General features: G+C 36.9%; 1 protein-coding gene across 4 annotated transcripts in view; it reads left to right on the top strand.

Moving 5' to 3' along the window:
* PTPRM (protein tyrosine phosphatase receptor type M) overlaps nt 1–25,952 on the top strand; it is a 488,223-nt gene that overhangs the window by 123,964 nt on the left and 338,307 nt on the right. For all 4 annotated transcript variants that reach the window (XM_083358729.1, XM_083358728.1, XM_083358727.1 and 1 more), the window contains exon 2: nt 14,744–14,866. In XM_083358729.1, the coding sequence (XP_083214855.1) occupies nt 14,744–14,866 (123 nt within the window). The remainder of the gene's footprint in view (nt 1–14,743; nt 14,867–25,952) is intronic.

Genomic DNA, 25,952 nt, shown 5'->3' with positions numbered 1-25,952 from the left:
AGCACAATCTGCATTTCCTAAAAGTTCCTAGGGAGGAATAACCTGACTACTGTTACTCATGAATTATAGTGACACTATTGCTGTTAGTAGAATTGAGTATTTTTATTTATTTATTTATTTTAATTCCATTTATATCCCGCCCTTCTCCGAAGACTCAGGGCGGCTTACAAGCTTAGCAGTAGCCTTCATTCTATGTATATGCCTGCTTATTAGGGCTTTCACACACACCCCAAGCGGCATTATTACAAAGTCAGCTTAATTGCCCCCAACAATCTGGGTCCTCATTTTACCTACCTCGGAAGGATGGAAGGCTGAGTCAACCTTGAGCCTGGTGGGATGCGAACCTGCACTAATTGCAGGCAGCTGGTGTTACTTAAGGAGGCATTAGCCTACTGCTCCACCAAGGCTGCTAAGATTCTGATTGTGCAGTGAAAAAATTCTCTTAAGAATTTCTTACTTCTCCTGCATCCTGTTCTTCCAATGGTGCCTCTTTTCCTGCTCATTAAAGTTCCAATATCATGTGTTATTCCCTGGTGAGTGGGTAGCACAAAGATTATATTCCTTTTTTTAAGATTTTGTTCCAGCTGCTTAATTTTCAGAAGATTTTTTTAGACTGGAAATGAAGGCCAGTAATCCCTTTCAAACTAATACTTGTTAGTATATCTTGAAGTATCTATGACAAGCCGAAGTTTCTTCCCATTCTTGTGGAGGATCTGTGGCTGCCCACATGGTCTTTGGTAATTCAGTGATAGATATGTAGAGATTCTGTATTAAATATTGCCTTTCAAGTTTTACATTTATGAAGCATTTAACTCTGCTTTTTTTTTAAAAAAAAGCTGACAAATCTTTCATTATCTTACTATGCCTTTTAGTATTGCAGTTCAATTTTTGAAAGGCTTAAGGTGGCTTGTGAAATTACTTTTCACTATTTCAAGAATTTCAAAGTAGAGACTTTGGATTCCGAAGCAGAGACGATATACCGGTAATATTTTCTGTGTAATTGTGATGGAAAGGTCCCCCACAGTTAATTATGTCTGTTTAAGGATAAGGGCAAGCTGCAAGTTTAGTAGGCTGTATGCATTTCACATAATGAAACTTCATTGGAAATACCTTTTCCCCCTTCTAAGAATAGAAAGTTAACAGGTCATCTACTCATTTCCTATTTAATCACAGCAGCTTTTTCTAAATTCTTCTTACAGCCACAGTTAAGAATGACCTTTAAAAGTCTCAAATCTTTAGACCAAAGCTGGTATGAGTAGCAAGAAAATAGGAACACAAATGATTTTAGGTGTCATACAATACTCTTCATCCTGCAAAATCCAATCTGGGCTGGTCACCAGGACCAGAAGTTTACTCTTCCAAGCTTTCAGTCTCTGTTCATCTGCACTTTTTGCCAGTGAATGTTTCACCCAACATTTTTTTTGTTGCTTATAATGATTCCTATTCTGTCCACTTGGGCAACAACCCTATTTCCAGACTGTTTTGCAAGGCTCTGCTTTGAGTGAAATGAGATGATTGCTGGGCACTGTTGAAGGGCATTCTTTCAAATGCAGCATGATTATTCAGAGGATAGTCTTATTGATCTCAATGGAGCACACTACCAATTAAACAGATTCTTAGGAAATAACTTTGGATAAGATTTCCCCCATGGACATTCCAGCCACATGATTTCTGTCTTGAAAAAGGAATGATTCATGCCTTTTTCAGTGATTTATCCCACTCTACAGACCAATTATAAACCACAGTATACATTCTGGGAGAAAAATCATTTTCAGTTTGTTGACATAGTTGCTCTACATTCACAAATGAGTTCTTCCTCTCATCAATAGGTTGTACTAGGTGAACTTAGTATTTTAGCCTTTCTCTATATCATTATTTCTGACTCTGAAAAGCTTCTAGAAAAAACTCCGTGTAAAAATATTAAATAACATTGAAGAGAAATGATATTGAATCTATTTACAATTTAGCATATGGAAATGTAAGGGATAATAACTTAATCGTAGATATAGTAAAATTTTGTGTAAGAACTTAGCAGAATGGAAAGCATTAAATCACATTTTATTAGTATTCTTATTGCCTTCTATTTGGTTATTTAATAGTATGATTCTTAAAAGGGAGTTGGGAGGGACTACCATATAAATGAGATTATCCTAGAAAGCTTTTACTTTGTTTGGACTCTGTCCTCTCAGCATTAACAAAGACAGCTTAATTTGAATTATAAATATTTGTCATCTTGAGTTTATTATTTTCATTAAAAGCTCAGAGCAAAGAGCAGAACTTAATACAAATTATTTTAAGGGCCTTTCTGTATTTATCAACATAGCAAACCAAGTATCCTTGGGCTTGTCTTGACATTAGTTGAAGTCAGCTTTGGAAAAGTGATTGGTGGAAGCAACTATAATCAAGTGATCCTGGGAATTTCTGATGAGTGCCGGGTGCAGAAGTTTCTGTTTATCAGTCTACTATGCAGCAGAGTTTTGTTTTGTTTGCAAAGAAAGACAATCTGGTCTGCTGACAGCAGTTACTAAAAGGAGATAAGCTGAATAGCAGATTTTGTAGTTAGCAAATTGGGCTGAAACTACAGTAGCCTTTGGCAGTGAAAAGAAACCAACCTTTTCTGCTTAGAATGAATAATTTTTCAAGCAAAACAAAACATGAAGAAAATAAAGTATTAAAAATGCCATAGGCAAAGTGAGTAAAGAATCTATGGCAATAAATACTGTATGTGTAATCAACTAATTTGTGATTTTATTTTGTTCTGCATATGAATTTCTTCTCCAGGGAATATACTTGAACAAAACCTATGTTCAGTGAAGTGGTTGCTCAACACTTTATCTCTTAATTGCATAAAATACACATATTAAATGCCTATAAAAATCTAGGTAATAAAATCTGCAAACTATCTATTAGAAATATCCTACCCATATTCTATATTTCTGTTGAATTAGTATGTTGTGAATGAATGCGTTGTTTGGACATCTGGAGATCTGATCAAAATCACTTATCCAATTTTTTGAACAAATGCTGGCAGGTTTATGGTGATGATATTCAAATATTGGTATTACATGTCAAAAAATACATTAATAAAGAATATTTGTTGGCTGGCCTTTCTGACTCTATCTGGCTAAGGACTAGAATAATGTAGTTATAATATTCTTTTTTAATTCATCCCCCTTTTTAAACCATTTCTTACATCTATTGGGTCAATTTATATTGCTGGTGCTGACCTATCTCCAATAATAGTTATTTGCTTACTGATGTTAAGTAATAGTTATTTGAATAACATGATTACAATTCATGTTTCTGGGTGCTTAGTTTGATGGTACAATCAAGGTAAATTAATTTAATTCATGTTAAAATGGCCACCTCATGTTTTGGGGCCTTTTCCCATGTAGGATCTAATCTCTGTCATTTGAATGCCTCCTAAATTATGGGAATATGATATTTTTAAGTTTTAAAAGGCCCTTGAAAGTGGTTCTTTTTGCAAAACCTCTATGAAGCTGATAAAATGCTCACAGTCTCTTCTTGTCAGATGAAGGAACTAGACACTTGCTTTTTAGTACTGTAATAGCACCTGCACAAGAAGCCTATTTGTTTTTTGTGATTTGTGATTTCCTTCTTGTGTTTTAGTCTGTGCTTTAATGCAATTGTAAACATTTCTTTTAAATTAGCTTTATGTATCTTGGCTAGGGAAGTATTTCAATAAATACATTAATTATTAAAGACACTATTGTTTAACAGTTTAATAATGCTAAATGTATTTTGATAGTGGGTTTCATTTCTTTTCCACTTTGAAAACATAAAATTGTTTCAATTTTTTAACAAGGATTAAATTTAATTCTAAGCAAATATATTATTTCTAATAGTAAGCTTTGTACAAATAAAAGAAACTTTTGTGTATATAAAATGTGATGTTAAAATATTTTCTATCTGATGCTTAATCCAACTCCTATATTTCAACTTCTTAACTGTAACATATACCTGTGCTTATTAATATTTTATATAGCTTTCATTCTTCTAGTAAGAAAAAAGGTCCTTGAAAAACTGCTTTGATATTCATGTCTTTCATAGCAAATGCAGTTTTAACTTTATTTCTATTTTGGCCATCAAATCTGTCAAAAGAATGAAGCTTTGATCACAATTCTTTTTTTCTTTGTTTTACACTTAAAATGATTTTGGTTTGTATGTTTGTTACCTGCAAGGGTTTTTCATGTACTCTGCTTCTTTCCTATTTCATTAGATATAATTTTTAAATAAAAATAGTCAAATTTGTTAGATTTGTATTTACAAAAATATTGGTTCATTTTCGCGTCCGTTCATTCCAGACTGATTTACAGGGGCAGGGCAAGGGTGCCATTGCCATAGGGCAAGGCGAGGCAGGGGCTGGGGCTGGCTGCAGACAAAGGGTGGCTCCGGTGAGGAGAAGGAAGAGGCTTTAAGCAAGCTTAGCAACTGGAGTGGGGATTCCCCCCCAAAACAAACGTGCTTCATGGGTAACCTCAAAGCACGAAAGAAGAGACCAAAACCTGCTGCAACCACCCAGCAGATGGGAAGGGAATAAAGACTAAACAGCACCCCCTATCCTCAACAGAAATGCTCACAACAACGAAAGACTCAGACAGGGACAGGGAGAAGAGCTTGGGCAGGCAGGCAGAAATGCTTGGCAGGCAACTACTCCCTGGCCCCCAGATGAGGTAAAAGGGGCCAGATCCCCTGTTCTCGCTGGCTGGCTGGCTGGCTGGCTCCTTGGCCCTACCTTGCTTACCAGAGCCTACCCGGGCTGCCGCCACCACTGCGCACACAAGGCTTGGCAGGCAACTTCTCCCCGGCCCCTGCACGAGGTAAAAGGGGCCAGATCCCCTGCTCTCGCTGGCTGCCTGGCTTACCAGCTCCTGCCCAGGCGGCTGGTGCCTCTGGCACCGCTGCCGCACACATGGCTTGGCAGGCAACTTCTCCCCAGCCCCTGGACAAGGTAAAAGGGGCCAGATCTCTATCCCCCCACCCAACCCTGCTCTCGCTGGCTTGTGGCCGTTCTCCTGAAACTGGCAATTTGCTGTGACACACATGGTGGGAAACGGCCGGTTTTAAATGGCTGGAGGCAAAGATCCATGCCATGCCACGCCACTTCTGAAACTGGGAGTTTCCCACCTCGTGCAATGTGGAGCTGCTGAAGTGCCGCCCACCTTGCCCGCCTCGACCCTGGATGCGAAGTCCAGAGGCTTCGAAAAGGCCTCTGCCAGCTGGATTGGCCATGGGAGGGGAGCAAAATCACTGTGCAGCCCTAGATCTGTGGGGCAGAGGTCTTTTCCAAGCGGCAGCAACAACAGGGTGATCCGTGCACAGGATGGGGGGTGGAAAACTGGCAGCGGCGGCAGGGGGATCTGTGTGTGGGGGAAAATGGCAATCCATGCGGTGGGTCCCATTCCCCATCCCCCACCCCGTGCACGGATCGCCCTGTTGCCAGCGTGGTGGAAACATTTTTGAAGCCTCTGGAGCTTGCATCCATGGCCGTTGGGGCAATTTTATGATGGTCTAGTGGCCCGATCCAGGCGTTGGAGGCCTGAAAAATGTTTCTGCCACCCAGATCTAGGGCTGCAGAGCAATTTTTCTCCCCACGCACAGCTGATTTGGAGGGAGGCGAGCAGCTGCTACACACCTGAAACTGGTCCTCTGCCGCAACACGCCAGGCAGGCATTCTCTGGAAAATGGTGAGCAGCCGCTATATGCCCAAAACCGGCCCTCTACCGCAATGCACGAGGCGGCCTTTCGCCTCTGGCCAAAGCCAAACAGCCACACCAGGCTGAACCGGACATTTGCCGCGATGCGCAAGGCAGCTGTTTGCCTTCGGTCGGAGGCAAACAGCCGCCCCGCAGCAAATATTTGGTTTCGGCATGGCATGGATCTTTGTCTCCTGCCGGAGGCAAACAGCCAGTAAATGGGGCAGATTTTTGCCTCTGGCTGGAGATAAACAACCAGGAAGTGCTGTGGATCTTTGCCTCCTCTTGGCCCCAGCCCTGGCCTTTTGGGAGAGCCGAACCTGCTTCAGCCCCCGTAATCCAGGTGGCCGGCTTGATCTGACTGGGGATGGGGGGGGTCACAGCCGGTCTTTGACTCCTGGAAGCTCACAGCACGGTGAGTAGCAGCCTGCCATGGTGGGAGGAAGGAAGATTGGTGCACCATCAGTCCCCCGAGCCCTGGCTGAGCCATCGCAAGGATTGCTGTGCTGCTGCCACCATTCCCCCCAGTAGGGATTCTCCTGCCACTGCTGCAGTTTCCCCCCATATGGATTGTCCTGCCGCTGCCACCGTTTCCACCCCTGCATGGATCACCCTGCTGCTGCTTGGAAAAGGCCTCTGCCCCACAGATCTAGGGCTGCACAGCAATTTTGTGCCCCCCCCCTATGGCTGATCCAGGCGGCAGAGGCTTTTTTGAAGCCTCTGGAGCTCACATCCATGGCTGTGGAGTGATTTTGTGGTGCCTCCGTGGCCTGGATTGGCAGTGGGGAGGGCGCGAAATCGTTGTGCAGCCTTAGATCCGTGGGACAGAGGTCTTTTGCACGTCTCTGGAGCCCAGATTGGGCCACTGGCACACCGCACAATTTCCCCCTGGCAATGGATGTGAGCTCCAGAGGCTTTGAAAAGGCCTCTGCCACCCTGATCAGCCATGCGGGGGGCGAAATCGCTCCAGAGGCTTACCTGACCTGTGCTGCAGCTGCCTCCACCATCCAGCCCGCATCCGCCCAGCTCTTGCACGCTGCTCCCTGATTCTCAGTGGAGAAAGAGAGTAAGAGCGCAGGAGCACGTGCAGAGGGGGCAGGGCAGCCTGGCCCCGCCTCCCTCTTATATGATGGCGTGCATGCCAACAGGGATGGCTCCGCGTGCCGCCTGTGGCACGCGTGCCATAGGTTTGCCATCCCTGTCCTATTATATGACACAAGGTGATATAAACGAACATAAAACAAGCTCAAATCCAAAATCACAAACCAATGGTCTCTTTTTGCAGTTAAAATAAATTGAGGAATTTGCTTTGTATCTATCAAATAAAAGCCATATATTTTTCTTCTCTGATTCTATAGGTCATGACACAATATTTGGTTATCTTGTCTGAATTTTTAAGAATGGGATTTGACATACATCTGGATAATATCAGGAGGCCTTTGGAAGCAAATTGATAGTGCCATGTATCTGTATAAAATATCCTACTTAGAAGAGCATGTCCTGAATCAAATTTTATAGATTGGCAAGAGCCAACTTTCATTTAATACAGAAATTTTTTTCCTGCAGAGGACATTGCACCTTGCCAATCCCAAGACCCTTCTCTACTTTAGAATTGATGTAATTAATAATTTGCTGGTTTCAGAGATCAGCTGATTCTATTCAAATTACCAGAACCTACAATCAGTGACATACAGTCAGCTATATCCCTTATTCTATTCTATTCTATTCTATTCTATTCTATTCTATTCTATTCTATTCTATTCTATTCTATTCTATTCTATTCTATTCTATTCTATTCTATTCTATTCTATTCTATTCTATTCTATTCTATTCATCTATCTACCTATCAAATTTGCGTACCTACCCAAAGATGTTAAATACAGAATGTCCCCAAACCCAAAGCCTATTGTCCTGATTTAACTGAAGCCTGTTGTTGTCCATCTATACTCAATTGGATACCATCAGCGTTGAATGAAAGTGAAATGCTTTTGACATCAGCAGCATGATTTAGCTTATCGGGCTGAAATATACAACTGGATATCATCAGCATACTGATACTGATTCTGGCATTTTGTAAGCTATAGCCAAGAAAGTTCCCAGAATGATGTTATATGATTGAAGTCAAACCTTCAGAAGGCAGATCCAAAGAGAATTGACCCCTCTAGGTTTTGCTTGTATATATTGATATAAATCTATCAAAATAAGAGGAGTTAAGTCCAAGGACAGTAACTTCAACTGTACTAATTTTGAAGACTGTAATTCAGATTCTCAGCTCTACCCTCAGAAGTCCAACCTCAAGTTGCACTATAATACTGTGAACACAGTTAGGAACGTGAAATATTGCACTTAGCTATTTTGATTTATTAAGTCCAATATGATGTGATTCAAGTTGAGTTCTTGGTGGTGATTTGTGTTCAGGCTCCTGCCTCAGAAACATATTCCCTAATGTAAACCTTTTTTATATAGTTGCAGGATCCAATTTGGGTTAGATTTTTATATAGTGTCAATTAAATAAGCTAAATGATTATAATTGATAACATCAGCTCTTTTTTAAATAAAAGAACCTTAATATATATTTGTAACAATACTATAATCTTTAGGCTTTGATTTTAAAAAAGCTATTTAAAAATACCAGAACTGCAGCATAATATGCATTTCTGAAATTTCATTTAAACCTAAAAACAAACAACTGTAATATCAATATAAAATTGGAATTCCTGTTTCATACAACTATACAGCACTATAGAAATGATATCATAAATGAAACAATTTCCTTCTTAGGTTTAGGGTGAAAGACATAGGTAGCAGTAACTATGTGATTGCTATTCTCTGTGGGGTTGCTGTGATTTGTATACAGTATAGTGGCATAAAGTCACAAAAATGTGATTCTCATTGTAACATGTCTGGTTTATCAAAGACTTAACAAAATGGGAAGAAAGAGGCAAAAATGACATTAGCATAGTCTTGGGTCTCCTTGTAATAGAATACCATAATAGATTTCATTGAAATGCTTTGAAGTAAAAAAAATATTGCAGTAGTGGAATTGAATATTACTGTAACACACTCATTGTGAATTTTAAATAAGGGAGGGCAGAAGGGAAAGAGAGAAAACTGATTTTTTAAAAAGTGAACTGGGAATCCAGTTCCATAAGGATATATCTGGTTGAATATATTAACCAAAACCATTTTAACGTGATTTTCTTCCTACTATGGCAATAATTATCTGTAAGGAATATTAGGCCTGAAATTTTCCACTGAAATGCACTGCAATCAAAGAGAATATAATGAATGTTAAAATAAGGATTATTTGGTAACTAAGATCCTTTTTTAAAAGTTGTTTATGATGTTATTTTAAACCTCACTGAAGTTCTGCAGCAGGTGCAGGAACAACTGAAACTGTGAACTTTGTTGTGCCAGACACTTCTCTGTGAGCTAAAGTTATCTGAAAAACATTTGAGATAGAAACAAGGCAGCATTTATAGAGAGAGCAGCTTGAAAAAAATCTACACACAAAAAGATTCCAAGTAGGTCAGTAAGTTATGCATTTGTGTGAAACATTCTATTAATAAATTGGCTTAAGTACTTATTGAAAGGAAGTCTGTCACATTAAAAATGATAAATGTCTATGGACTGCCATATTGCTTCCAATATGAGCTGCACTACAAGCGTTTCTAGTATCTCTACTGCATGAGGAGCAAGCAGTGTAACCCAGAAATGCCCAAATGGGTTGTCCGCTATTTCGTATGTAGAGTATCAAAATATATTAGATTAGCCTATTCATCTAGCTAATGTCTCCTAATTATAAGGATTTATGTTGACTTAAGCTTCTTCAAGTAATTATTTTTTACTTTATCAAATCTCAAAGTTAATACAAACTAACCTTAATACAGTCTCTTTTGAGTCAACCTCATCTCTTGGTAACTTAATGGACATGGCCATGCAGTATTATTGACAATAGTTTGTTGTTGCATTCTACCAGGATATTTTTTGACGTGTGGTTTCCCACCGAAGTCCAGACAGAACCAGCCAGGTGCTAAGGAAACGTAATGTAGGAATGTGATAAAGTGGGAGGCAAAAGGAAGTGAGATTGACTTATAAGTGTTGTCATTTAGTATAATATCAACTTTATTGTTATTTAAACTAACTCTCATACTGTTGGGTTGCTTGTAGATCATGGTTGTTTTTTATTTACTAATTGATTCTTTTTAGAGGGATCCACATCAGGCATATCTGGAAATGTATGCAATGTTTCTGGAAATATTCCAGAAAAATTGAATGATCCAGTTTAATTTGTCATAAGTATTATTTTGTCATAAGTATATTCCAATATTCATTAGGGTTGCCTTTCCCCTCATGGCATGTAAAATACATTTTCTTTTAAAAAAAATACATTTTTGAAAACCTTCTTTTGTGCTTTCTTTATACCTTTCAACATTTATTCATTGCTTCTAAATTGTATTCTTGATATACTACACCAGAGGTCCCCAACCTTTTGGGCACCAGGGACTGGTTTCGTGGAGAAAGGTTTTTCCATGGACCAGAGAGTGCGTGGTTTTGTGTGCTGCCTGCATCCCCCAGATGGGGCTTTGCTTGTTTGTGCAGTCCGGTTGTTGGCATGTCGTGGCCCAGTATCAGTCCATGGACCGAGGGTTGGGGACCCCTGCACTACACAATTTTATCCATAAAATCCATAAAGCTAGGATGTGGTTTCTACCATGAAAAACAGAAACACAAAAGTAAATGAGTAGACATCTTGAACCACCTCACACGTGTTTTGAATTCAATGAGTGTTTTTGGAGAGAATGACATCCACTCTTTAGCGAGTTTTGTTTGGGGTGGAAAATGCTGGGCTGACAATTGGCTGAAAACAGTTACAGATAATGACTTTTAGTTAGAACATAGTGTTAAATAATGTGACTATGACCATCTTTGTGCCACTAGGCGATATTTAATACTTTTGTGAAGTTTATAATAAAGGGAAACAGATGGTGATATTTAAAAGGGAAATATTAGCATTTGGATGAATGCTAGAAACTCAGGTGACAAATGGCTGTTTTCCATATGATAACATTGTTTATATTGCTCACATTAAGAATATTAATATGCAAGATTAGTCCATGGCTACTCTTGTTCCTTTTTCAGTCAAACCTTCTAGGGACATTTTATTTTCATTTGATTTTTTTGAGCAGAAATCAATAGTATTGCATCGGTAAAGCAGTTTTAAAACAAAAATAATGCAATTGGTTATATAAAGTAGCTTGTGTTACACCATTACTTCAACCTTTGGACTTCTAACATCTAAGGGGAATAATATCAGGTTTCTAGGTATATCAGAAGAAGAAGGATCCCTGCTCCAATAACTGGAGGGAAGCAGTAGGAGGAAATGCTTTTATTACAGGGATGGATATGCCAGTTGCTAATTGAAAAACATCTCCAATTTTTTAAAAAGGTGCAATGATAAGTCTTTTACAAGTGTAACTTTTTTTTAAAAAGTAGGATTAGAAAAAATGTTTTGTTTTGAAATTATAATTTTGTTTTAATTGGTGTTTAATATTGTCTTAAGAAGTGCTAATTGATTCTGTAAGGTTCTCTAAAATCCATAACTATGGTCACATGACTTCAATTTGTGAATTTTGTTTTCTGATGGAAATACACTCATTGGATATGCTGGACTTGCTTAATAACTATGCTGACTCGCTTTATGGCCATCGTAAAATGATTATAAAATTGAAACAGATCCAGTGGTGGTCTGCTTAACAACAGCAATGACTTACAGCCAAAATTTTGAGGTCCATTGTAAGTCAAGGACTACCTATACTAATTAGGCACTGTAATTTCTTTTATCTGAGTTCAAAATGTAGGAAGAAGCTGTTAAGTAGCTACCATAAGTTTAAATTTCCATCAGGTTGAGTTAACATGATAGTTAATTATGAGAGCTTGAGTTACCTACCTCTGGAATAATACATTTAACCACTGTAGTTTAACCAGGTTTAATATCACATCAACATGGGATTGTATCTAGATGGTTTAGAACTTCGAAGAGCAGGGTTTCTTTTTGCCATGAGCTTCAGTAGTACCGTATTTTCTGGCGTATAAGATGACTGGGCGTATAAGATGACACCCTACATTTCCTGTTAAATTATAGGGTTTGGGCTATACTCGCCGTATAAGACTACCCCTCTTCCAACGCACACCAAATAAAAATTAAAAAACATCAGATTTGATTTTAATATGGTAATTTTAATTCAAATGCTTATGACATGCAGGTACTTAGTAGGAAAACTGTCACTTATAAACATAAGGCTGTTTGTCATCAAACATGTAAACATAAAACAGTGCAAATGGATTAAATATAATAATAATAATAATAATAATAATAATAATAATAATAATAATAATAATAATAATAATAATAATAATAATAAGAAGAAGAAGAAGAAGAAGAAGAAGAAGAAGAAGAAGAAGAAGAAGAAGAAGAAGTTGGAAGGGACCTTGGAGGTCATCTAGTCCAACCCCCTGCTCAGGCAGGAAACCCTATACCATTTCAGACAAATGGCTGTCCAGTCTCTTCTTAAAAACTTCCAGTGTTGGAGCATTCACCACTTCTGGAGGCAGGTTGTTCCACTGGTTAATTGTTCTAACTGTCAGGAAGTTTCTCCTTAGTTCTAGGTTGCTTCTCTCCTTGACTAGTTTCCATCCGTTGCTTCTTGTCCTGCCTTCGGGAGCTTTGGAGAGTAGCTTGACTCCCTCTTCTTTGTGGCAGCCCCTGAGATATTGGATCACTGCTATCATGTCACCCCTCACCCTTCTCTTCGTTAAACTACACATACCCAATTCCAGCAACCGTTTCCTATTTTCCTAATTCACTTTTTCACTTTTCCTAATTCACTCTAAAGCTTTCCCTGCGCAGAGCCTTAAGTAACACCAGCTGCCTGCAATTAGTGCAGGTTCGCATCCCACCAGGCTCAAGGTTGACTCAGCCTTTCATCCTTCCGTGGTAGGTAAAATGAGGACTCAGATTGTTGGGAGCAATAAGATGACTTTGTAATAATGCTGCTTGGGGTGTGTGAAAGCTTTAATAAGCAGGCATATACATAGAATGAAGGCTATTGCTAAGCACATTGATTTGTGCTTTAAATTGTAAGCCGCCATGAGTCTTCGGAGAAGGGCGGGATATAAATGGTATTTTAAAAAAAAGACCAAATGGGAGATCTGCTCCAGGTTTTCCAGCCAGCCCGCCCAGTTCCTGAGTCAAATGTGTCCTTAGAGCTAAGCAGCTGCTCTGGCTGCGGCATTCCCCACCTGTCTTTCAAGTTAGGATAGACTACAGCTGCTCTTCAACTTTAGAAGGAAAGACGCCCAGACCCCAGCCTGTAAAAAATCACAGACTGCAGCTTCTTCTCCAATTGGTCCCGCTTTCCCTGCGCAGACTAAATGGGAGATCCGCTCCAGGTTTTCCAGCCAGCCCTATCCCTAAAGTTTCAGCACCCGGCGTATAAGACGACCCCTGACTTTTGAGCAGATTTTCATGGGTTAAATAGTCGTCTTATACGCTGGAAACTACGGTACTACAAAGGGACAACAAACCCTTTCTGTCCACTTGTACTACTTTCACATGGTTTCTTTGTCCTTTTCAATAACGTTTAAGCTCAGAATAGTTAAAAAAAGATTATCACAAATCGAATTCTTTATCTAATTTACAGTATCTGCTGAAAATATCCTTGTGATGCATATGCATAGTTTTAATTATTAATAACTTTTAAAATAACATGATTTATGAAACAGCACTATACAAACTAAGAATAAAACCAGCTGTTGGGAGTTATTGTAGGTAAACATTTAGGGTGAAAGAGAAAATATAATACTTTGGATGTGGACTTGTTCATGTTTCTTAAAATTTACAACATTCCAGAACACCAAGCAACCCTTACATACTGGAATGTTGCATATATATATTGTCTTGTAATGTGCCGATCCAGCCTTTTTGGATTCACTTCTGAAAGAAGTACACCTTCGGAGGTGGGGGAGAGTGTATATTAATGGTCTACCAGTTTAAGTACTGGCCTAAAACACGAATGGTGTTCATCAATTCATGCCTTCCAGATGTGATGGCCTTCTCATAATCCCCAAGTATTTCCATATCCAATATATTGGGAAAGCATCAGTTGCTATGCTTGTAAAGTTATTTAACCAACCCTAAATTTCAACAGAAGGAAACATTAGTGTATGAACAAAGAAAGATATGTCTGACATCAGAAATTACAAGCAGGATTACACTTAGTCATGGTTGAGCATATGAATAAACATTGTCCTTATTTTATTATTTGGATCTTAATTTAATAGATGTCTTTGCTCTTAGCTGCTTTCCCTGGGTATACTGGAACTGCAGATATAGTCAGTGAAGGGCACTTATATGCTTTTAGATATAAAAAGCACTTCCTAATTATGGAGTCCCATAAGTAGTCATAAGAAAAGAGCCATCCTTCTGTTCATTATTCAGTCCGTTGCTCATGTACCTGTTTCCATGCTGAGAATATGTGACATGCAGTGACTACAATATTCTGGTGTTGTTCTGGGGAATGTGGATATATTATCCTCAGTAAATTCCCACATTGACTTCTGAAACACTGGGACTGATCTACAATTTGGCAGTAGCTTTCAGTTCAGTACCAGAATAGGCCTTTGTCTTGACAGACATTATACATGACACTCATTGCATATGTATCAATCTGTTCATATAAAACTGTGTAATATATCAGACCTGTAGGCAGGCCTGCCTGAAATGAATGGAGTTGTATGATTACATTTCTGATTTATTTATACTTAAGTAGCAATTTGCAATGTATTTATAATTAAAGTTAAACTTCAATAATACTGCAGTCTCAGTATCCTAGAAACCAATTTATGTGGGTTCTTTGGAGAAAATATGAAAAGGAGTATGGGTTTGTATATAGGGCTTTAAATAAGATTTTAAAATCCACAGTGTACTTCATTTTTCAAAGCTTCCTTTTTCTCCTTTTTTTCAGGTGGTTGTTCATTTGATGAACCGTTTACATCATGTGGATATAGTCAGTCTGATAATGATGATTTTAATTGGGATCAAGTGAACACATTCACAAAGCCTACAACAGATCCATGGATGCCCACAGGTAGTTTTTATTGGAAATAATATTTTTAATCTCTCTTATCATATTTTATATAGGAATATCATACACATTTCCTTCCTTTAGTTATATTGTTGTTTAGGAATACTAAAAATCTGGAATATATGTATATCTGGAATTTAAAATGTATCCAAATGAGAAACTGTTTGCTTTCTTCCATTAGCATTATAGATAATTGTTTATGTAATCTCATCCAGTTACAGGTCTTCTAGATGTAATGTCATATCAAAAGAATATTGTACTCTACAGAAATAAGTATAATCAGAAACCACCAAGACAAGTAAAAAAAAATCCTACTTTACATGGTGTTGTAATTTGAAAATCAAGCACTCTACTTCTTATAGATATTTATAGATTAATTAAAAGTTCAGAACTTATTCTACTAGACAATATCTACAATTCTACGATATCTACAATTCACAATATTTGTGAATATTCACAATTTAGAATAATCACTTGTGACATAAATCTTAGTGGTTCTGGAAGAGACCAGAAGTCACCATGATATTTGAATTTTGCATTACACTATCTCAACACAGAGACTTGATAGTTTCAAAAATCTACTTCACCCCAAAGATGTATAAGAGCATCATTGCCATAAATGGGTTCTGATAATTACCTCAAAAAGATAAGTTATGCCTTCCTCCAGAAGTAAAAGTGGATTTTATCTGTATAAAGTGTCAGTTTGTGGAAATTTTGAAACCAAAAATTTTGTTGTTGTTGTTCTTGTGGTTCTTTGTCTGGATTTCCCATTGTGTTCAGCATTTGCTGGTGAATTTTAGGCCAGAGTATCATGGATATCCCTCATTTGTCAAGATAAAGACATCTTCAGTAGTGCAGATACCACTTCAGGAAGGGAAGGCTTTTTGCAACTTCACCACAGTTGAGAATAAAGCAACTTGTCTCCAAATATCAATACCAAATCATCCGCAAATGCTTGTAGTTTGTATTGTCCATTCCCTTAATTTCTGGGTCTTGTCTAATATTTCTATTCAATACTTCCAAAATTAATATAAATAGCAATGGAGATAATGGAGACCCTTGTCTTATACCCTTTTTTATATTAACATTGTCTCTGAAGTATCCATTTACAATTATTTCAGCTGTTTATCTAAGATATAATGCTTTGATTATATTTATTTAACTTTTCTCCAAAGACCATATAATGTAATCGTTGTCTCATAAATTGCCAATTAAAATTATTGAAAGCTTTCTGTGCATCTAGGAAAATTAGTGCCATTTGTTTCCCTGGATGCATTTCATAATATTCCAATGTATCCAAAATAATTCTGAAGTTATTTTTTATTTGTCTCTAGCCACATCTCATTTTGGTATGTACACTGTACCACAAGTTCTCAAATCCAAGATATAACAAAAATATTGAAGACTGGCTGATTGAGACTTTTTCTCCTTCTCCATATAAGCTCCAATGATACTACAAGCCATGGTCTCCAAGTGATTTCAGGGCTTTAAGGAGGAGAGTGAAGGAGTTGAGATGATACTTTAGTAATGCTTCTGATAGAAGGGAAAAGTCCACCAAGAGAAATAAATTTTAAAATGAGTTGCTGGTTGCAACATTGGTACAAGGGATAGAGATTTGGATTTTTGAACAGTGGTTCAAGCTTGAGGGAGGGGATGCTGTTTGAAAAGATTGAAGTCAATTCACTAAGGGGAGAAAATACATTTCTGAATGATGACTAATTAACCTGCTCAAGAAGTATTACACTAGAATACAAGAAAGAGAGTTGGTGAGTAACAAATTGGCAAGTAATAGCATATAGCAGCAAGTGAAATGTTTGGGAAATTACCAGTTTAGCAAAGATCGGATAAATGAAAAGGGAAACCAAATGCAAGGTGTCTAGTCTGGTAACTTAAATGCCTCTACACTCATGCACAAAGAATGGGCAACAAGACCCAGTTTTGTGTAGTGATTAAGGTACCAGGTTAGAAACTTGGAAAGTGTGTCTCTAAAATTATCATAGGCATAAATCCTATGTCACTTTGCGCCAGTCACATCCTCAGCCTTGGGAAGAAGATAGTTGCTAGGAGTCAACACTGGCTTCAATGCAGACCTCCTATGAGTACAGTGGTGAGCTGATGTCCTGCTGGCTACTTGTCAGCAAAATTGTGGCTGGATGGCAAAATCTCTCTGGAAGAAGGAGAGATTGTGGAGATTACCTACATGAGTCTGGACATTTTCTCCTTGTGCATAGATCATGTTGACTCCTGACAACTAACTTCTTCCCAAGGCTAAGGTGTTGAATTCGGTAATAAACATGTTTTGAAGCAAAAATCATGCCCCAGTACTCATCTTTCTCCTAGTACTTGACGCACAAGGTGAACTTACTGGCATCAGCTGCCTTGTTACTTGCTACTCCGTCTGACTGAAATAAAGGGTCACATGATAAATCACATGGTTTGTTCAGTACTCATCATTTCCTCCCGGAATGAAATAGCGACAAGTAACAAGGTACTATTGTACTTGATGTAAGATGAGTATGACAGTAGAGTAGATTTTGTGAGAGATCCTCTTCTGGAGGTGTTCAAGAAGACTAGACATCTAGCTTAGTTTTCCTGCAATTCTCAGAGAAATCATCTCAATTATTTTATCTTTATAAGTATACTTTTATGAATAAGTTTGATTATAATAGTGACATTTACTACAAATTAAACTTAAGAAAAATAGAAAGTAAAAGACAAAAGGAAAAATAAAGAGAAAAGTAAGAATATAATAAAGAAAAAAATATAAAGAAGTGACTTCGAATCTTAATCACAACGTGTATAAATGAATTTAGTAATTCTTCATCCTCTAAATTTTTCTGTTTATCCCACATCCCATCTCTTACCTATTAAACATTATCCTTTCAGTCCTGGTATAAGGAGAAACTCCATAAAGGGTAAAGCCTGAAAAAACAACTTATTTTGTTTTACTTTGATAAATAAATTAACTTTATGTCCCTTTCTTTTACCTCAAACAATCTTAATCCTTAATGCATTGAAACATTATAGAATTTGATCTTTCTTTATTTCTTCTTCATCCCATTGCAGAAAGTTCTTCAAGGCTTTAACTAGCCTTTTTTGTAAAAAATCAATAGAAAAAAAATATCCAGGTCATTCTCCTGGTTTGTCATTTGTATTTTCCTTTTAGATTTTAAAACTTCAGCCAGTTTCAATTATTACAATTATTTTCTTGCCCTGTACATTGTAAATCCAATTTCAATACCATCTTTTATTTGTTCTATATCTGACATTTCATATACGTGTTGGGCATAGTTTAGCCATAGTTGGAGACATCATTACTGGCATTGTGGATATTATGGCTTCTATTTTCTGATTTCATTCTTCAAAAATCTCCTTTGGTATTTTTATTGTCATAATAGTTTACATCATTTTACATTTGTGTGTGTATTCATCTATATACAAACTGATCTACATACCCTGAATGTTATTTCAGATTGGAACTTAGTAGTAATAAACAGAATATTTTAGCATTATATTTCGGTCTATTTCTACTTTTAGCACTACACAAATGCTTTCTATAAATATATTAACTGAACTCAGTAGTTCCTTTAAAAAAAAGCGAAATGAAAGGAATTTGTAATGACATTCCATTTTATACAATGCCTTAGTGAGTGAATTAATGACTATTTATGTTTCACATTCAATTAAGCATATTGCAGAAGTGAAAAAATAACTTTATTCCCACTTCTAAATGTTGTAGTAATCAGACCTTTTATTCATTTAATTTAGTTTAATTTTGGTAGAATATTTTACTATAAATTGTGATTGTCAGGTGCAAGAAACCAGGAACCAAGATTGTTCAAATGAGTACAAATTTCTTCCATGCTAGCTCTCTACAGGAATCTGAACTAATACTAATGGTAAGGCAACTGGCAATAGATAAGAATCAACATAATTCAAGGAGGGCTGAATCTCCTGTGGGTGCAAAGGGACTTCAAATTGATGACCCACCTTTCTATACCCCGCATCCCTAGAATGCTTCTGATATATTCTCGCAACCCTTACAAAAGTTCGAAATAACGGCAATGAATTATACATATACACTATAATTTTGAAATTACTAAACCAAAGTTTTTGCACACCCTGGAATATCGTCTCGGAACCCCAGCATTATGACATACAGTGATATTTAGAACTAACTGATACCCTTTATCACTTTTAAGATAGGCTTTACAACATGTTATTCTATGGCTCTGAGAACCAATGGTTAAATTTTCTGAAATGTTGTGAACCAGATGAAATCAATGCTGAACCATTACGCCTGGCTCATCAGTCATCTGTTTACTGCTACTGATGCATGGGCAGCAGGCTGGCAGAGCTAGTTTCTAAGCATTTGCGACCCACTGTACATCATAAAATAATAATTCTTACTCCTATCATATCCTTCCCCCCATAGGTTTTCCATCTACTTTCCATTTTAGGCTTTGTTGCTTATGTCAGTGGTAGTTGGATTCTGGCCAGAAGAAAATTTCATTGAGCAATGTCTTTCTTAGATATCTTAGATTCTGCATTGGCTCCATTTTTGACTTGGCTGTCACTTTTTCTTTTTTCTTTTTATCTCTTTGGCAGTCCCTTGCAACAGGCAATTATTTTGGTTGCAACTTGTTATCATATCCCAGTGAAGCTTCTCCTATCTACCCTGCTATCCCCAGCTCTTCTAAAAAAAGGTTAGAGGAACATCTCTCAATGGCAGCATAGATTTTACTTAGTATATTTTACAGTGTCAAATAAGGATGGCAATATCACATCTGTCCCCTATTTCTGGGATTTCCTTTTAGTTTTGAATTTTCATGGATTGTCTTGCATTCTCTTTTCTATGAAAGAAACAATGGTTTGCATTACAGGCCTTATATCATCTTCCGTCTTGTCACTATCTATTGTTTGTTTGTACTAGGGCACCGATTTACCATTTTCAAATACTTTCAGTCAGTGGTGGGATTCAAATATGTGAACAACCGGTTCTTTGTGTGGATGCCACTTCCGGAAGTCCATTCTGGGCCTGGGCAGCAAAAAAATTAGCTACCAGTTCTGCTGAAGTGGTGCAAACCGGCTGAATCCCACCACTGCTTTCAGTAAGATTAGCTACATACAGACAGACACATTTATTTAGTTCTCTACCTATTTATAGAGCTACCCATCTCATGAGAAAATCACTCTGGATAGTGTATAACAAAATATATTTATTTATTAAATGTATAATAATTATAACAACTACATTTGAGACTTTTATTTAGATGATTGTATTTGTACAATTTTATGGTGCCATCTGTTGTGCAGTTTGGATTATAAATCTGAATAAGAGAGTAATCTTAGAGTAATTAGCAATTTCATGTCCACTGATTATAAATCTCCATCATTGCTTGTCTCATACTGTAGCTGCTTAGGCATATGACATTGAGCAGAATAGTATTGGCCTTTATGAAGTTGTAGAAGTGGGCAGTTGTGGTTGGACTTTCACTCCTTACTAAATCTATGGGGTATTCAACAGATAACACTTTTCATGTTAAAGCATCCGTGGTTTGCTCCTTTAGAAATTAGTTCAGACAATCCATTAGCATTCATCTCCTTGTTATTCTTGATAGTAGTATTACTTGTTTAAGTCTTACTAATGTGCCAAGTATGAGTTGACATAATCATTGTTACATGCTGCAAATGTGGGTAATCAGGTAATAGAAAATTAAACCAATAAACCAGGATTAAAATTTGATTAAGGTAAAAATATTAAATAATGAGTTGAACAGAAATAGACTTGCTTGTGAACTTGAAGATAAAACATATTGGCAGTTGGCTTCCTTCATAATTAGTGAAATTGTAGTGACTGGTTGTAGCACTGGATATACAGTGTTCTAAGCTATGCCCAAGTTTGCATATTATTTTTTTTCTCTGTTTTAACTTTTTCTATTTCTATTGTAATTATTTATTCATAGTTGTTATGTTATCAGCTGTGACTTTATAAAGCACATTGAAACCATATTTTTCCTTCCTAGAGTGGGAGGGTGCAAGCTACAGGAAAACACAACCCTTTTATAAAAATAATGAGGATGTAAAAATAATAAGAGCAGTTACAGAGAAGATGTGCTCTGTTCCTAATTTGACTGCAGTTATTAATGATCAGAATGTGGGCTGAGATATCAGCATTATTCAAATGTCATTAAAAGTTAAAAAAAGACCTTATCAGTAGCTTTCTTTTTTCAGCTTCTTATTCCTCAAACTTACTCATTTTAAAATTGGTGGTGGTATTGGTATTCTATTGGTGGTGGTGGTGGTATTTTGAAAGCTTCTTGGACTTTTCAACTCATTTGCTCTCAGTATTGTATTTTTTAATACAACTTGAATCAAAATGTGGCTGTGTATTTCAGAATGTGGCTGTGTTTTCTGGTTATAATTTATAATATTTTGATTATATTTTCTTTTATGAAGATATAATAAATTAGAAATTTCTGTTACTGGAGGATCAAATAATGCATTTTCTCTGAGTACCAAATATCACACTATTGACAAAGAAGATAGATAATGCTCCAATCCATTAAAGAAAGGTCAGGACTGGTCATAATATCATTATTCTCATGGCCCTTAAGGACTTGTTTTCTTCAACACTGTGCCTGGAAGTTAAGAAGGCAGGATGCTTCTGTATGTAGGTAAAGCAAACCAAAAGTTAATTAAATATCCCAGGAGTTCAGAATATATTGTTAAGTTGCCTTTTGCTCCTAAAAGACATTTAATAATATTGTAGAAAATAGAAGCTTAAAGGTATTTTAGATACTGCAATGGATTCTAGTATGGTCTACTGCAATTTTTCAATGAGTTTCTGACTTTGATAACCTACAGGTAAACCTACAGGTAAACTTCTAACAGTTCACATAGACAAAAGTAATTCATTCCACATAATTTGCATATAAAATATTAAGAATCTGCTCCATGCAGGACCAACTTTATATAGTGAAGCATTCAGAAGGAGAGAGTCTAATTGTATTTGCTCCCATAGGAAATATATGATGATATTTATGATGATCAGTCTGTGAAAAAATACAATTTTCATGAAAGTGAGTGATTCTAGTAAAATTATGAAGAACTTGTCCATTTATCAGACCAAATGTATATTATTTCACTTTTAATAATTTATCTATTTAAATGTTGAACAATAAACAGATTTTGCTGGATATGACTGGGCTGAGTCGTGCACTTGGGGAAAACCAATATTGTATAGAAATTATGGTAAAAGCCAAGCAGAAGTCCTAAACCAATTAAATAATTCACTCTCAGAAACTTGGTTGGTAATTGATTAGTTAGGATAAAACAGACTTGAGTGACAGAGACAACCTTGAATCCACAAGGGGCAAAATGATTAAAAAGAATTTTGCTAGAGAAAGTGGGAAGAATAGATTAGGGAGGTTCAGAGAAGAGTGATGCCAAGATAAATGTCAGATACAACAAAATTTTGCCTGTTCATTCTTCTTTGGAAAAAAAATAAGAGGCGGGGGATAAATGTTTCGTTTACTTCTAAACTGTACATGGTATTTTTCTCTTGTTTAAAAAGCTTAGTTAATTTAAGCAGAACAGGGCCCTTTGTAAAGAAGGGGCTCCTTTTTTGTGTTTTCAAGATTGTCCATGTGGCCCGATCAAATTACTAAATAGTAGTAAGTAGAGTAATAAAATGTGTATTGTATAGATTCTAATGCAGACCTACACAAAATGTCCTTTTGGACCTCATATTCAAACCAGTCATGTTTGTTCACCCAAATATGTTTGAAATTTGTAAAACTGTACATTTAATAAATTATCATAATAGTTCAGGAAATATATAAAAATGTTGAAGAAAAACATTTTGCCATAGTGCAATTTTATGTAAAACAATACCGATTAGGAATAATGTTGATGAAATACATCTTAATTTTGTGCAGACACTTCAAAAGTACCAAAGTAATGAACAAGCAACATAAAACCTGGTTTTTCGATCTATCAGGCCTGGACTGAAGGGGTTTTAGCTTTTTAAATGTTTTAATTGGGCTTAATTAATTTAATGTATTTTAATTCTATATTATTTTTATATTGTATTTTATTCTGCCCTGTAAACCGCCCTGAGTCCTTCGGGAATAGGGCGGTATAGAAATTTAATTAAAATAATAAATAAATAAATAAATAAATAAATAAATAAATAAATAAATAAATAAATAAAATTAATTTAAAATCAACAAATTTCACTGTCCCTATTATCCAGTGACCTATTTCACAAACAAAATAAGAGAATTTTAAAATATTGGCTAGTCAGAGAGGACTTATAGCTCCCCATAACTGTGAGCTATTCTGTGTAGGTGAAAAGATATGCTTTTTAGTGCTATAAACCATACTTATATCAATCAGGGAAAAAAATCTTAATGCTTAATTTGTTACCAGTTTTTAATTCTTGGATTCTACACCTATGCAACAGCTGTTTCCTTTTTAACTGCTTGTGAATGTGAAACTGTGGGAAATCATAACATTGGAAAAGCGCTACAGTCTCACAGTGCCAATGAAGGAGAATATTTGTAGCTCAGGGTCCTTGGTTCTGTCTGAGCTTGCTTGTTTTCTTGCAAACATTTCATTACCCTAACTAGGTAACATAATCAGTGCTAGTAAGTAGTGCTGTTTGCTGTCAGTTTATATTTGATGTCTTGTCTGTCTGGGAGGAGGGGTCTTAGGGATTCTTTGGTTGAGCTAGTTACTAATGACTTTTTGGCAGTTTCTTAATTAGGGTATTGTTTACTTGATTGTTGGTCTAAAGATGACCTTGGAGTTAATCTATGCTGACCTGAGTGCTGATTACTGGTGCGGAGGTCCTGGAGTCTTTTTCTCTTTGGGGCTGGTTGATTGGCTCTTTTTCATAGTCTGTAGATGTTGTTAATGTCTATGTTGCTGTTGATGGCTGATTTGTCAAGAGTGCCAGGTTTCTAGAAATTCCCTGGCATTTTTGGATTTGGCCTGGTCTAGGATTGTCACATTTTCCCAATGAAATATCAGACATGTCAAACTCGCAGTGTCACGCAACATATCGCCTTTTTACCATTGCCGGCAATAGGGTGGGTGCAGCTTCCGGATGACGCATCCGTCCCGCGGGTCTATATGTTGTGAAATTTTTGGATTTCTTGTTTGCTGTTGCAGCATGATGGGTGCAGGAAAACAGGGTTCCATCTTCCACGTTCAATTTTATCCTGCTGGGGACCCTAAAAGAGTCAAAAGTCACCCTGAGTAGGCGATGTAGAAGGAAGGGAGCCTTGTTGATCACGGGAGGGCAGCAGCCCTTCCGTTTGATCTGAGGAAGCCCTCCAAACTGGCAGGGGAAATACTGGCTACATTCATGTGGCCAGTCAGAAGCTGCTGACAACTGAAGAAAATAAGCATTAACCAGCAACTTTCAAGCAATCAGCAATGTTCAAGGAACTGGGTGAGACCCTATTCTCTATGACTTTCTAGGAAAAAACCGCCCAAAGCAAAGAACCCTCCCGATAGAGAGGGAAGGGGAATTTCTACCTCATTCCCTCAGAAAAAGAAAAGCGGTGAATTAATTGCTTGGGGGAAAATAGAGAAAATTACAAGATTAATTTGAAAGCAATACACATATATAATTTTGAAATTTGGGGACTAAAAGTGCTTTTATTTTGTTTTTAAAGAGACTTAAAATGCTTGTAATATAAGTTTGGATAAGAAAAGCTGGAAGACAGTATCAATGACATCTAGTGGCAGACTACAGCACTACAATTTATTATGCCTAAAGGAAACTTGGTTGGAAGCCCAGACTCAGATAAGACTCTTGTTGTTTTCAGAAGCTTTCACTTTTGAAGACTGCAGCTGGGAAAAGGGGAAAAAACTCTTTGGCTGCTTATCTCTATGGTAGAGACAATAAACTATTTTGAAACTGGCCTGTCTGGACTATGAATATAAATACTAACTGACTTTTAGAGTGTGTCATGGAGCTATTTCCCTATAGAAGAAACACACATTATTGATTGAGATGACTATACTTTGGATTATAAACAGTGGTGGGATTCAAATATGGGAACAACCCGTTCTCTGTGTGGATGCTGCTTCCGGAAGTCAATTCTGGGCCTGTACAACAAAGAATTAGCTACTGCTTCTCCCGAAGCAGTGTGAACTGGCTAAATCCCACCACTGACTATAAACCTTTGATTGATGAACATTTTTAATTGCTCTTCTCTCTCTGGATTGGACAGAAAAAAATGAAAAATTCAAACTTTACTTATACTTGCTGAGGGGTGACTTAAGGACAGACTGATAGGCCGGCTGGATAATTAGGAGTTCAAATGACAACTGAAACTTTTTAAATCCCTAAATAGATTGGACTATAAAAACCACATATAAAAACAAAATGCATGTTTCATACTTAGCTTCAAATGGCGAAAAACCATCCCTAACACCTGTACCCAAAGCCCCTAGCTTGACATACCAACAAGAAAATGTTGATGAATTTCAGAAATAAATTCTTTCTGTATTAAAATCAATACAAGAGACAATTGCCTTAGCTCATGATGAGACTAAAAATAACACAAAGGAGATAAAAGAATAATTCTTTAATCTAAATTTACAAACTCAGAAAATGATTACAAAGAAGGAACTAGCAACCCAGAAAATAGAAGGAAAATCAGAGGAAGCAGATGCAAAAATGGAGAACCTAAAGAAAGGAACTAACAGACAGACTCAGACAAACAAAGAATTAGAAGATGTAGCGATAATATCGGAAATGGAAAGGATATCTTACCTGTCAAGATCTCAGAACATACTTGAGGATAAGAAAGAAGAGCTGATTGAATGGAAGATAGAGCTGTTAGGAGAATTGTGGGAAATTGGAGAAGAAGGGAGGCTGTTTAATGAATATCAATGGGCTGAGCGTCCTTCCAAAAATACTTTAATTAAATTGTCTTTCTTATTCCAAACAATATGCACAAAAATAGACGAAGAATTACTTGATTCAAATGCATTAACTTGGAACATTAGTTGGCAAAGGAAGAAAGCTAGAGTAAGATTGAAGAAAATAGAGGTTTTGACTAATTAGATG

Source organism: Vipera ursinii, assembly GCF_947247035.1.
Source record: "Vipera ursinii genome assembly, chromosome: 3".
NCBI lineage: Eukaryota > Metazoa > Chordata > Lepidosauria > Squamata > Viperidae > Vipera > Vipera ursinii.
The sequence above is the reverse complement of the archived record's forward strand: the minus strand, read 5'-3'. Positions and strand labels throughout refer to the sequence as shown.